We start from the raw sequence: 15294 nt of genomic DNA on the forward strand, positions 1-15294 counted from the left end.
ATGACCTAGCTGGATATGAATTGTAAACAAGAACAAATTGATCTTATCTTTCTTTTGCTTATCTTGTTAAAAAGGAACAAGAAGCTACCTTTGCAAGATGCAAACCAAAATGAAAAAGAAAGTGCCCAATCAAAAAGAGTACATCTCAAATTGGATAGATCTTTTGATCAGAAACTAGATATTCATGATAAAGGATAAAAAGCCCACACATTTAGTGTCATGTCAACGGACATTTGTATAATTCTATGACATTAAAAGAACAAAAGACAGTCCTGATCTCCCTGAAGTTGGTCTAAATTCACCTGATGAATAAGGAATTAACACAAATAGGAAGGGTTTTTGAGATATTTGCTTATTAACAATATCAATGTTTGTATAGGATAAGAAATAAGAATAGCATACATCCTCAACAAAAGTAAAACAAATATCATAGAGGGACTATAAAAAAATAGGCCTTATGTTTGGTCAAACCCACCTTATTTGTATATCCTTTCTGAGATAAGAAAACTGCTATCTTATTTGATTACATAAAAATCTTATTTAAGCATGGAGAAATTAACTTTTTAATTATGCTTCTATATAAGAAGGTAAAAATAATATATTCAATATATAAATAACTGAAATTTCAATAGCTTTAAAAAATATTTCTCTTAAATAAAATCCTATCTGAGGGTAGGGCTAATAAAAGTTTGAGAGCGATTTTGTTGCAGGAATAAAATTTAACTTACAATATTGTTCTAGCACAAAGCAGATTTTTTCTCTAAATTGTCAGATGACATATAGATGATAGGATACAAGGGCACTATTCAGAATGAACAACAACTGGCTTAACAGTTCTTCTAGATCAAAAACAAATTAAAGACATTTGCTGATGTAAGAAATATTTTTTCTGCCTCCTAAAAAAGGCAAAGCCAAAAATTATTTCGGAGGGAACAAAAATGATTTTTATTGACAAAAAGGGTATTTCCACTTCTTAAAGCTGTGGTCATGAAATATAGAATCTTACATGCTGCCTTTATGTATTTTTATTCCAAAACTCACAATTTAGTGCCATATTTTGAGAGTTCAACTACTACAGAAATATTAGTATATTACATTGTTGAAAAAGGTTACAGGGTGAGAAATTATTTTTTCCTGGTAAAAATCAGCAGTCAATATATGAGCTGATGGACAAAGTATTTGTGGGGACAAAGTGCCCCCTATACCTACCTTTGGTGATGCCCCTGAAAGTAATAAGACCTGTCAACTCTCTTAATTTCACCAAGAGCCACCAGGTTTTGCTTTCTTTCCCCAAGTCTCCCAGTTTGTTAAAATTTCCTCCTGTTTATCTCTTATCTTTTAGCAGAGGCATTCTCATACATATTCTTTTAATAACACACAATACCTAACTATTTCCTGAGCCTCTATATTCTTAATTTTTTGTGTTTTTTAAGATTATTATTGAATTATTCTTAAGTTACACAAGGCAAAACCATCTTGCATTGTAGTGCTAATGACTCCAAGGCCAGATACGTCTTTTTCAAAACATAAAGCCTAAATCTCCCATTTGTTGTGCTTTCCAAAAAACTCAAATTTATTTGTTCATAAACAAAAAAACTTAATTGCTAATGAAGCTTGAGTCTCGCATTATTCATAAATTGTTTGAATTTTTAAGCCTCAATATTCTTATATATTATATTCTTATATGAAGGTGTGTATTAAAAATGATAATGAATTGCTTTTTGACAAAATTTTTGCCAATTTTTACAATTAACAAAAAATTAAAAAAATCATTATGAAGAAGATTCTTATTATGATTTTTGTCACAAACTGTTTGCCCAGCACAACGTTTTACAGGAATGGGGCTTAAACAATTGAGAAAATTCTGATGATCTTCCTGTATTGGTCTTTCCTAACAAAAAGTGGAAAATCTCTTACGTTGACAGGCCTGATCTGAAGAGTTATCAGACCAATATGTTTATCATCATGATATATTAATAACATTGCGATTGTCCTATTTAATCTTTTTCTATATTCTTATTTACAAAAATGCTTATTTACAAAAATTAATATTATTTACATGGAATCGTACATAACAATAATTCCTCTCACCTGAGTTGCATGTGCACTGTAAGTAATTTTCCTCATCGCCTTTGGAATCCTGTAATAACAAAATACAAAACTAAGTTATTTCTTTTCATCTTCTTAGCTCCTAGCTGCTACTTTAAGAGCACATCATAGGCCGAATTTTAAATCAAATTTCATCAAATATGCATCCTGGCTCCTTTCCTTCCCTCCGCCATTGCCGCTGAAAAAAGGAGGCAGCCTCTTTCCAGCCTGCAATTCCTGACATCAGCATCGGTCAGCAAATTCTCGAATGATTTCCTAGAGAGGCTTACGGTTTTGGATTGGGGCCCATTAAAAGGCTAAAAGGCAAGGGATATTAACATATAAACTAGTGGGTAATTTCCCCACCAGGCCCTCTAATTTCCCCACTAGTTGGCCCATGATTTCCAACAAGCAGATGTCCTTGTGTTGAAAATTGTTTTAAAAACTAGTTTGACATGTCTCTAACTCCTGCTTATCATGTCGTTGTCGTTTTATATTTGTGTCAAATTATGTGTATTATGTGTAACATCTTTCGTCTCATCGTAAATGTAGATCTCTGACTCTGTTTGATTTTCCTGCATTAAACCAAAGCGAAGCAATAAAATTCGCAGGAAAATTCTACGACGAATGCTTTGACAGTTTTGCTTGCGTCCTTCAAACCTGCCAAGACCTGAACGCTCATTTTTTATCTGGCCTATATGTAACTTTTCGCTACACGGGAGTAAGAACTGATGTGCAAGACTTTGAAACCTTACATACTATTCATTAGAAAGAGAGTACGGCACAAAGCAATACGACGACAAGAGCCAAATGAAATAAGCTAGATAGAATTTTGAAATGAATTGAATTTAACGAGTACTAATATTTCGCCCCGTCATAAAGGGCTTCATCAGAGTAGAAAAGCATACTCGTCTATTTGCTTTTTGTTTTGCCGTCAGTTGCGTCACGTTAAGAAAAATGCCCTTTAATGACAATTGCCTACCAGTGAAAATTTCTTAAAAGATCCAAGCACAAATAAGAGCTTGAAAAATTCCATACAAAATTTTATAAGTTTGCCTTACAAGGAGCTTGCTTTTAAAGCTTTTTCACATCTTTCGATAGAAAGTATTCTGCAAAACGATTTTGACAACAAAAACGTTGCGAATATGCCTCGCATGTTTAAATTTCCGATTTTTAGTTGAATATGCCATTTATCAAGGGTTAAAATCGTATTCCAAATTTGGGGCTCATTAACAATCTCTACTTCGTGCATGTGGCTAATTCGAAGGGAAGGGACAGGTTCAGAGATTCACGATACCTTGAAAAGCGAGACAGAATCAACTCTGATTGTAGCCATTTTGCACTGCTAGTTAAAGTTGCAATGTATCACCAACACTAACAATCATATGTTGGTTAGCCCCACTTATAATCATATTTTACTAACAGTCACAACTTTTGTAGAATTCTTGAAACGGCTTAGAAAAAGCAAACATTTTACAACAAACTGGTGCTTTTTCTCTCACACTCCGCAGAGCATGAGCGTCAGAATACTAAAATGTGTAACTATGACAACCAGAATCATCTAGCGTTGAGTTAACCCTAGGCTTAGTTGGATGCAGACACAATTCATGCATGACCCAGTAATCTAACAAGCAGTATACTTTGCAAATACGGGCCTAATATGAATCAACTCAACTGCGTCATATCACCTTAAAGCAATATGGCAAGAGTATCATTTTCTATGATAACTATTTCAGTGATGAAAACTTGTGGTCTTTAAAATGATCCATATCGTTTTAATTGTATAATCTTCGTCACGTAATAACTGCCTGAAAGGCATGTTTCTAGAACCATACTTGAAGGATTCCGTGTATAATCTTCGTCACGAAATAACTGCCTGAAAGGCATGTTTCTAGAACCATACTTGAAGGTTTTCGTGCAATCAAGTGCAATCAAGCCATTTCCGTACAACCAGACAGGGCCGCCAAGTAAGGAAAGGAAGAGAGGGAAAGTTGCCCTAGGGCTAGATCTAGAGGGCCTCATAAAGTAATGAATTCCATCTTCAAATTGGATTTAATCAAGTATAATAAAAGTATATCTGAAAATCATAAAACGTTTTAAACGTTTGCAAGAAAAGGACTGAATGAAATATTCGAAGGTTGCCAAGTCTCATGGTTTGGCCTTGAGGCTCACGGATATTCGTCTCTTCTCACAGTCTCACGACGGGAGTTACTTTTCTCACAGATTCCTTCCTGGGCCTCATTCTTCTTTCAATTCAGATCAAAAGCCTCAGTGGCTGCTGAACACATTCCATTCCACTGCATTGTTTATGACAATCACATGCCCAGACCTGTTGCGCGAATGATTGTCAAACAGGTTAATGTATCAGTATTTTACATTATTATTGTTCATTGCTTCGATTATGAAATAAAAAAAGCTTGTGGTGGCGCCAGGGGAGGGCTAGGGGGGCTACATCCCCTCCATCGGAAGCATCTAGCCCCCACATCGGAGGAAATTTTAGGTTATTGTCGGAGCACATTTGACAAAAGAACGTACGAAAACTGCTTATTTTAGTCATTTTAGCCCCCCTGTCGGAAGCTCAAGCCCCTCTGTCGGAAGATTTCTGGTGCCACCTCTGCTCTGAAGGGGGCTTATCCTTCTCACGTTGTCGAGAGGTCTCGGTGGCCCTGCAACCTGACATGTGTTTTAGATATGAAGGCCTTAAAGAAGTCATGAATTGTGTCATACTTAATTCCTTCTATCTAAAACATCTATCATCTTGTCAAACTTTCATACTCAACAATCAGCTTTGCTTTTACTGGCTACGTGCTTCATCTGTTATAGCAATGATGTTCTTAAATGTTTTATCTAGACCGTATCAGCCCTTTGGTTTTATCTGCGCACGTGCGTTTGTTTTAGTTCTTAAAACAGAAAAAAGGAGATATTAGATCAGATTTACTTGACGCTGTTGAGAATTTCTGTTGTCTGGAGGTGATAAGATCAAGGCTTTGACAGTATCAAAAAAGTTTTGGACGAAAGATTTTGCCCGTTGCTTGGAGAAGTGTTCGTCATTGGAACATTTGTTTCACTCAACTATGATCGATAAAGGATAGAGTTTTTCAAACAACTAGAAGACCAATGATTGATTCTTGCAGTACATTATTTTGGACAGCAAAACATTTTGATGCAGATACCAAAAACAAATAAAATATGAAACTGCCTAAAAAACTGATGATGACACGAGAAATTTTTTCTTCAAGAATCATCTAAGCTTGATAGAATTTTTGAAAAATGATAAAGAATTTGCCTGGTCGATAAATATTTCACTAAGGTTTTTAAGTATTTTGGTGTCTGCGCATGTCCGCGCATGTCCGCGCATGTCCGCGCATAGGATGGCGCATAGGATCACGTTTATTGTATCAACCAATGTAAATTACACTCTTTAGCCTCAATTTTTATATTAATCATATTTATGTAATCTTTTTGTTGTTAAGCGCCTATGAGCCCTGGAGAAATACGGCGCTATGAAAGTGCCTTTGGTATTGTTATTTTATCATCCCTGATACGTTGGACAGAAGCAAATATTTGGTTTATTTGAATTATCAGATTATCAAGATCTTTCAATATTTAGATATTCAGACAAATATTTTCATTGCATACCAATACATTTTTCCAATTTTGTAGGTTATACGTAACATCAATACCAATTTTTAACGATAGCAAACCAAGAAAAATTACGAAAAAACAATATCGAGTGAATATTGATTGGAGCGGCTCATTGCTTTCTTCATTGCTGACATTTAGACTAAAATACGGTTGTCTTTCTTTGCTCGAACTGTAGATATGCATTCCATAAGTAATTGATGAAAAAGATTTGAAACCAAGGCTGGACGTAGGGTCAATGAGATTTGGCCAAAATATGTGAAAAAGCAGTAAACAAAAGTCCAATCCTATTTACCGTTGATTAAACAAACTGTCATTAGCGAATGCTTCAGTGTATTAATCGAAGCTATAAACCTATCGCCAATGTACTTTGCCTAAGGGTGATTCGTTTGGAATTCATTCAAGGCTTGGTGTACTTTTGTGAATGGATAACCACATCTTAAAATTACAAACAAGTTTAGGAATTTTCCAGTATTGTGTATGTCTACCAGTAGGCTGTCGGGTACATTATGAGTTTTATTGCAAATACTTTCAGTAGTGAAGCACACATAGAAAAAAGCTCACTAATTGGTTCCCAAAACACTATTAAGAATATTTTACTTTGCAAGTTTTCATCACTTTCCTGAGATAAAATAAAAGTATCCATTGAACTTGTTCATGAAAAATTTGTAGATATATTGTTTTTAAAACATTTTGCAATGGGTCTAGCAAAAGATTTTACAAATGAACCGATTCTCTATTCGACCCCGTGTGCACGAGACGAGAGTACATCCGTTCCGGCACGAACCCGAAAGAGTACGGATAAGCCTTGCGTTATTTGGATCCAGGGATGTAAAATGACGGGTGTTTTTGGGAGGATAAAGGGTACACAATTCTTGACTGGCAATAAACCAATCATAGTTCTGTATTAAGCCTTTACTTAAAGAACCTTAACATTGGATGGTTCGGTCGTTTTTTCAGAATTGAGAGATTTCTCGGCATCGGCGTTATGTAATATCATTTTCTGATGCAAATTAGCATTGGAATTACGACTAAGATTTTCCAACTTCTCGCAAACTCTCCGGCTAATTTAATGAGTTTCAAAGATTGGGGTGTGACACCCCATTCCCACACCCCTTTGGTTTTCACGTGACTGTATGGATCCACGGGAAATGGTGGATCCATATAATTTTTGAACGACCGGGTATTATAAGCAGGGTCATAAGGAGTATACCGAGACCCCCAGTAACGCCACCTCAAAAAAATTCACGTCTCCAAGCAACAGAACAATTGCTTATTCCAAAAGTCCTTCCTACACAACGAACAAAAAAGGGAAAAGAGCTTGGTTTTAGTAGCGGTATAGCCAGGGATATTGGGATCGCAAATCAGCCCAACATTATTCAGGATCCTTTATTCCATACTTTCTATTTTTGAGCCAATTTTAGTCATACTCTATACTAGTGATAGAGTCAAGTTTCTTCCGTTTGTGCAAATTTATGTCGAAGCGCTTTTCAGACTAACTCAGGAAAGTCTGCAACCTTTTATGAAGGGTAAATGTTTTTGCTACGCAAAACATTAAGTCTTTTTTCCAGAAAAAAATTCTGTTTAAAGGTTTTGGGCGATTATTCAATTATATGCTTTTACAAATTACACCAAATTTTTCTCAAGTTACAAGACATAAACCTTTCAGTACCTAAAATATTGCTTAGAGGAGTTTCTCAATTTGAGAAACGGCTACTCACGTTTAATGTTAGTTTTTTCTAACATCGTCGGGCTTAGTCGAAAAATGTAACGGTATCATTGTATTTTAACCGCAAATAAGTTGGCTTGAAGTTGTCTGCACATACCGCCCGCCCGCATGATAAGGAGTAATGCAATTTATCAGGTATGTGAGCATTTCTGTTAAAACTTGGAAAGAATAGAAAAAATCTCGATTATGCAATGACCTAGGCAAGATAGGTTATCCAGTGACGTCAATTTCAACCCTTTTCTCCTGCATTGGTTTGTGGCAATGGGCGTATAAGGCCATTGTAACTCAACTCTTAAATTCAATGAAAAGGCTCTGATCGCTATTTGAAGAGAAAAAAGGCACTCACAAGACGAATGTGGCATCGATTTCCAGTACTCTGTACTCAAATTTACTTTCACATCCAGTAACAATTACTTTATGATATGCAGCTAACGAAGTTTTAAGCCAATACATTAAGGACATAACAGATGAATGAATGCTAACAAATGTTTAACATCAGTTTGGAAATGTCCAGTGTACTTTAGACTGGGTAGGATAAAAAAAGAGCTATCTAACTAATTGACGAGGTTAGAGGTGCAGCCAGATAAGTTTCTGCATTCTTAGTCAATTAAACCTAGCGCCTTTAAACTCGAATTTCCTACCTCGGATCGACACACAGACTTAAGTTAATCTTGGGAGGGTTCTTGGATTCACCTTTGAAGAGGTTAAGCAAAGTAAGATGGTGGTTCTATGCACAAATGCATGGCGCCTGTTGGCATTATCTACGATGTTCCACGACATTTTATGTTAGTTATAGCCATGCATGCTTAGTCTATGTTCCACTGAATTAAGCAAATGTATTGTGTAAATGCGTCTGTATACCTAAGCTGAAAACCCACAGCTGCTCGTCGTTCAAGGAATTGGGAGCAGCTCTATGTTGCTGATGTCGTCTCTAATAATCACTACGATGTTGTCCTGAGGACCTAGTGATGTCCAAGACCAATTTGCCAGGTAAGTGAGCCAGTCATTCATTTTTGGTGACAATTTGAAAATTTGACGATGACGCACCTCTAAATTGCAAAAAGCTTCCTCGTTTATTAAACGACTTTTTGCCAATGGGGTGGAGGTGTCAAACGTTCCCTATGGATGTAGCCCCAATGAAAGCGCATTACAAAAATTAAAACCCTATATGTCCCATGCTGTCATAACATGTCGCAAAGACAAAATCATTATATACGTAATTTTGCAAAAGACATTTACTTTTAAGGGCAGGACTACCAAGCTCGTGGGAAAATGATAAAATGATTTTCGTGGAATTCAAATAGAAACAATGCATAATTTTTTGTAAAGACTTTTCAAAACTGACTTGCAAAACACATGGGACAAATCGTGAATTTCTATTTCGCGCAGATTTTAAGGCGGCCAATTCGCGCATTTCATTTGATCATTTCACTATATTTGCAACGTGTAAATCTTTTCCGCCCTTTAAAGTATTTTCATTCTGATTTAAGCGCTAAAAGAAACGTTTTCTCCAAAAAGGTGCATGAACCATCAATTAGAGAGATCGAATTCATTTGAATCCAAACTTTTTACACCCCTCATAGAATGACAGGACAGATAAAAAGTAAGCTGATATTTTTGGTTACTCACGTGGCATTGTAAAGCTTTGGGCAAATGAAGCTAAACTAAAGTAGGAACAAGTTTACTCCAAGTACATTATATGGAATTAAAACCTCCGCCAATAAGCAATAAATAGCCTCTAAAAACCAAAATCTGCGGTCACTGTTAAAATTTATCACCCTGGCTAAACTCTGCCATGAGAAGTGATGGTGAGGCTAGCATTCTTTAAATAATTTGGCAAAACCAAAGCTTCAACGAAAATTCCAAGGAAAACGAATTGAAAAAAATGCAAAAATATTTAAATAACCTAACTCTCCATGCACTGGAAAAGCGCCCCATTGCAATGACAACCTTTGGCAAAAATTGCGAAAATTGTCAAGATTTGCAGAACTTCATTAAATCTTTAATTTCCAAATGCATAGTAGAAATTACACAAAATTCCAGGTAAATTTCAGAATTTGTTAACTATTCTTTCATCAAGCAAAGACATCCTTTTTAGCAATAGAAAAAGTCTGGAGCTGATATCGAAACAGATTTGTGCAAACTCTAGCGTAGACCTATGCAAACAAAAAAAGCTGGAAAATTGTTCGTTAAATCTCTTTGAAAAGGATTAATTTTTCACTTTGAAAGAGGCTTACCTGGTTATCCTTGCCAACAATCACGTTAATAAGTAGAACTAGCAAGAACACAGTCGACTTTATTCTGATCTCCATTGCTCTGCTTGTTCTGGATCAACTCTGTGAAAAATGAAAGACAAGCTCGTGAGGCTTACTGCAAGCTTTTGATTCGGAAACCTTGAACCCTCTTATTTAAACCATTGATTGGAATTCGACTCAACCAAAAGCTGTATGGCCACAGGGTGACTATAACATGAATCACCTGTTGATTACGTAATACTAATACGTTTGATTGGTTGATGATTTAAGCAGTGTCACAACCACTTGCGGTATAGCTTCACTAAATGTATTGCGGGGTCTTTAGCGGTATGTGAAAATGGTTATTCATAATAGAATGCTTGCTATTTTAGCCACTTCATTCAAGAGATCTTTGAGAATCAAAACACTCAGACTTATATGGTTGCTGGAATCAAATATCGAGAGATATGGAGTGGGCAGACGATGAAAAGATCTTTACAGAAGATTTGATTTTGGGCCAAGTAACCTGAAAGAGCACCCTAAAGCCTTGACCAAACAGGGCAACATTGTTAGGCAACATTCACAAATTCATAATGTTGCTCAAATGTTGTCCAGTTTGGCCACCGTGTCGGCCGACAAATTCATCAAGAAATTTGTTGCTCGAGTGTTTGAGCATGCTCAAACATTTTTCGGCAACATTTGTTGCTAAGCTTTATGTTGTCCAGTTTGGCCGCATTGTCGGGCAACAATTCACCGTAATTTCCAATCTGAGAAAATCCAACTTGCGCAGTGATGTATTGCAAAACAGTATGCTCTACTCGAATCAAATAAAATGGCCTGTCAAAATTTAAGCTTTCAAGTTGATTGTACCGAATGGGAAGAAAACCATGGAGTGGAAGAATAGTTTAGGAAGAATAAAAAGTCTCGTCTGAAACAAGTCCAAATGCAAGCTCTTTGAAAAAACAAATCAGCCAAATTCTACCCGCGTGCTCGACCATAGAGTGCCAAGCAACAAAGGTGTTGTGGTGTCAAAATCAGCTTCCAGTAGCTGCAGCTTGCTTTCTATCTGCCATACTTATCCAAATTTTTGCTCAAATCAAATATGGCGCGGAAAACCACATATCAGATCACATTTGGCACGCTGTTTTGACAACATCAGTAAAAGATGCTGCATGACAATGTTACCCAGTTTGTCCACCATGTTTCGGCGACAAAAAAATTAACAAAATTTCGAGCAACATTGTCGGGCAACAATGTTGCCCAGTTTGGCCAAGACTTTAAATACTTGAAATTGGACAAAATCATTTAAAGCAATTTCCAATTGGCTGAGAAACAGCCAATAAATGACCTAGATTTCATACTCGCTGGCATTTGCCTTTAAGCTATCCTGCAGCTAGAATAATGCAAAGATTTTCCTTTGTAAAAGGCCCTGCAATTAACATTATCGATCATAACTTTTTGTCGTTATGCCAATTGCAAGATTTTTAATGCCAAAGGAAAATCTTTGCACAAAGCAGATGGCAATATGACATTAGGAATTTCAAGCGAATTTCAAGAAGATAGTGCTAGTGTTAACAACCCTTGAGTAAAATTCTTGACTCTCATTGGCTAATTCTCAGCCAATTGGAAGCAGCTTCAACTGGTTGTCCATAGTTCAAGCACATCATATCACTTATCTACAGATATCAAATATATGTAAAGAAGTATTTATGAACATATTATTGTCATCGGGGTCATATCTTTCACTTGAAGCTAGGCAAACCCCCAGGCAACTTAACATGGATTTAACAGATCAATGGTTGTCAAGAAACACAAACCGACAAAATACAAGCTTTTTTAGATCTGGTGTGGGATTGTTGGATAAAGATCAAATGTGGCTTTTCCAATTCCTATTTTAAGTCAGTAATACCATCCCTACATTTATTTTACGAACGTGACAATTGACAGCACTTTGAATTAAGGCCTAAAGTTCCACCCTCGTTTGCCCAGTAGCGGCCATTTATCACTAATGAGTTCAAACGTAGCGACAAAATCTTTCCTTATTATCTCAATATTTCCTTTAACGAGTGATACATTCCTTGAGGCAACCATTTCTTTTCCTATAGCAGTTATTCAAAACTCTGTGTAATAAGCCCGGTGAAAACCGTCCCAGATGAGAAATTTCCAGAATGGGGAGTCTCCTTTCAAAAAATGGAATGATCCTGGTTTTTTTCTATTTCTACACCCCCCCCCCCCGGGCTGAGATAATTGTGTCTCTAGTCATTGTGAAGTTCCCTTTTTCACAAAACCCCATCCCCTGCTAGTCAAAAACAAATTTTAGAGTACCGGTTTTATGTCCAACCTGCTATTCCCTGTGAAAATAAAAACTGAAAGGACTAGACAAAATTATCTCAGCTTGTGGGGGATGTGTTTGTTAGTACCGCAGCCAAGTACTTGCAGTAATGATATTATAATTATATGGGGCTCCAGGAGTCTTTTTGTCCATAAGAGATAGTTGAAGATCATGAGATGGTTTTGCAAGCTCTACAGGAAGAAAGATTGAGCTACTTGAATTTCAGGGTTAGTCTCTACAGAGAGGAAGCTAGATTTATAAAAAGCAAAGCTCCTATTTTACGGAGAAAGCACACTTTAATTCAATATATCAAAATTTTGCTTATTAGAAACAATATCAGAAGTTTCTTGAGCAAGATTTTGAAAATCTTTTAGACAGTTTGAATGGCTTTGGAAAACTGTCTAAAAAAACTGGTTTTTTGAGGTATCAATCTCTCTACACAACTGTAACTTCACTCTAGTGTGCCAAAGTAAAAAAGAGGAATATACATTGATAAGAGAACCAATGTCTTTAAAGTAGCACTAAATCTAGCTCTAACCCAATCCAACCCAGCCAAGTCTGCGGCTATGTCACGTTGAGACTGCCTATATAAGGTACTGTACAAAAATCTTTTCTCCGACCTTCTTTGCACAAACTGTACAAGACAGAGAATTAAAATTACATCCAAGGGATTGAACAGGAGAAGAATAAAGTCTCTTGTCCTATCCCTAACCCTGACTCAAACTAAAGTGAAGGTACTGTCAGGCAATCCTTCCTTCAACCTTTTTGGCACAGAATGTGTAAAACAACGAATTAAAATTGCATCCAAGGGATTGAACAGGAGAGAAATAAATCCTCTTGCCATACCCGTTAGGCGCCATTCCTAGGGGCACAGATAAATGTTTTCTGCCAAAATCAACTTCAAGTATGCATAACTGATGAATCATTAAGTATTTTCTTTTCATAATCCCAACAATTTCTAAAATAAGAACCCATAGAGAGATGATCTTATAAGCTTTGGAATTAGAACGAAAAAAGTATGAGATGATTTTTTCTTTCATCAGATGCCTAAAAATTTTCTGTTAAGTCTTTAGGTAAAGCAGAAGAATTATGTCAAAAATTTGCTTGAACAAATACCTTTGAATTTCTGGCATTAAACATGCCGGCAAATTTTATGCAAGATTATGATAAATTAAAAGAGCCAACAAGTGGTTAGAGAGCTTTTTATGTCACAAAAGCATGTTTTATGTCTAACAAGATAAAACAAAACTTGTAAGTGAAATTGAGATATTTGAAAACGAGTAAACAAAAAGAGACATTTCGGAACGCACAGCAGTAAATTTTGCATTGATAAATTCAAATTTATGTAGCAACAAAGCAAAAGAAATGTGTTAATACGCGAAATCTGTCAGCCCATAGTTTTCATAAGTGCTGATGTTAAACAACGTGATTTGTCAGTCGTAAGAAAGAATTGGCGTCTCATATTTTGCGATTCAAAAATCTTTGCGATTGTCGACGTGGTGCTTGACCAATCTTGCACTTATGGTAATACTATGAAACTTATAAAATTTCAAAAATATCAATTTGTTATGAAAACCCTTTTTGGTGTTCGGCTGTTCTACAGAAATAGATCGCCTGTCAGTAAACGATCATCGATCAATTACTGTCCACTTGCTATGGTGCAAATTTCACAGTAGAGAATCTTCTCTTTGCGTTTTGACCCCATTAATTTTCATAAATTCTCTGCTTCCTTTCGGGAAACACAATAGATTTGTCACATAAAGGTCAGATTACTGTTGAAAGAAACTGGATGATTTATGCTAAGAAAGAACAGGATTAAAAAACTGGTTTTAGTAAGCATTTTGCTTGAAAAATGAACGCTTAAAGTTGTTATATACTTTGCTTATATGCCAATGAGGTAGTTAAGTAAATCGTTCGCTTAAACGAATCCTAGGCCAAATATTTGGTAGATGTAATCAAACTAGAACTTTCTTTAGAATTGAATAATTAGTTGCCAGTTTATATGTTTTACTGCATAAAATTTTGTGTTCTGTTTATTTTCGCCAAATTCACCAAAATCGATGGTTTGGATGATCTATTTCTCATAACTTTTCAATAACGATTGGAATAAGACATGGTTAGTTTTGTGGTTATTAAAAGAGACAAATAAATTGAGAGTTTTATGTAGAAAAAGATCAGACTAATAAAGATTGATAACTGAAAAAATAGACATTTTAATCTTCTAACGTTTTAAGATTATACAGAAAAATAAAGCCATTAAAAGATTATTTGTAAGGCAGAGCAAATGAAATGAATGAATTGAAACAAAACCAGGAAGAAATGGGAAAGTATTAAATTTTCCTTTTATTCTAAAAAGAGGATTTGGTAGATTTTATGAAAACTGTCGGAAATAGTAGCAAAAAAGAGAGGTGAAATTTTTTCACACGCTGTACAAAGTTTCTATTTCAAAAACACCAAAAGCATGAATTGTTCAATTTTTATAGCTTTTTCGAAGTTTTACAGATAAAGCAAAAAAACAGTCTTTACTTAAGAATAACACTTATGGCTTTTACTGTTATTAAAAAATTGTAAATATCCTAATTGTAAGGATCTTATCTTTGTAATCACTTCAGAACTTTTTTGGGGTTTCTTAAAAATTTCTAAACCGATTTACAGTTGCGGCTCTAGCTTTCGAAGTTTTGGCCCATGTTGGCTGACCAAGCATGTAATCGAGAAGACATACTTGTTATTGTGAAGATACTTCTGTCGTATGTAGAAGTGTAGCTCGACTTTGAAGAATTGGGAGGGGCGGATAAAGGGGCCATTTAGAGTCAAGTTTATAAACAAAGATATCAATGAAGAACAACTTGAGTGTTATTTCACCCACTGAAAGTGGTTTTTACAGACCAACTGAAGATTTACCGATCAACTCATAAGGAATTGGGAGTGTCAGCAGAACTGTCGAGAGGGGAGATAGCCGGGATGAATCAGAGGCTCTCAAGAAGGGACCGCTAAAAGTTTTGCTGATGCTAATGCTGTCTCTTGCCCCTGCCACACAACTCCTGCACAAGGCCCATGTTGTTTACAGAGTCAGGGTGTCACACCACCTTACACCCACCCCTCTCGCTAGCTACGCCCTTGGTCGTATTGATGTCATCCAATTTTATCGCAAGGCTAATCTACTGTTGATATGTAAAACTGGTCTATTACGTCAATACTTTGGTTTCAGTAACAAACAACCTCGATGAATAACACAAGGGGTGCTACTACAACTTTGAATGAGTTTTGAA

The 15294-nt window shown here is 36.0% G+C and overlaps 1 protein-coding gene across 3 annotated transcripts in view; it reads right to left on the bottom strand.

Annotated features, from left to right (window-relative positions):
- The window catches only part of LOC135687432 (hemicentin-1), a 93447-nt gene that overhangs the window by 57515 nt on the left and 20638 nt on the right, over positions 1-15294 (bottom strand). For all 3 annotated transcript variants that reach the window (XM_065203988.2, XM_065203987.2, XM_089114586.1), the window contains 2 exons: positions 9697-9795; positions 2092-2140 (listed from right to left, as the gene is read on the bottom strand). In XM_065203988.2, the coding sequence (XP_065060060.2) occupies positions 2092-2140; positions 9697-9771 (124 nt within the window). In that variant the 5' untranslated portion in view covers positions 9772-9795. The remainder of the gene's footprint in view (positions 1-2091; positions 2141-9696; positions 9796-15294) is intronic.

The sequence above is a fragment of the Rhopilema esculentum genome, chromosome 20 (genome assembly GCF_057945365.1).
Source record: "Rhopilema esculentum isolate cy_ngs chromosome 20, ASM5794536v1, whole genome shotgun sequence".
NCBI lineage: Eukaryota > Metazoa > Cnidaria > Scyphozoa > Rhizostomeae > Rhizostomatidae > Rhopilema > Rhopilema esculentum.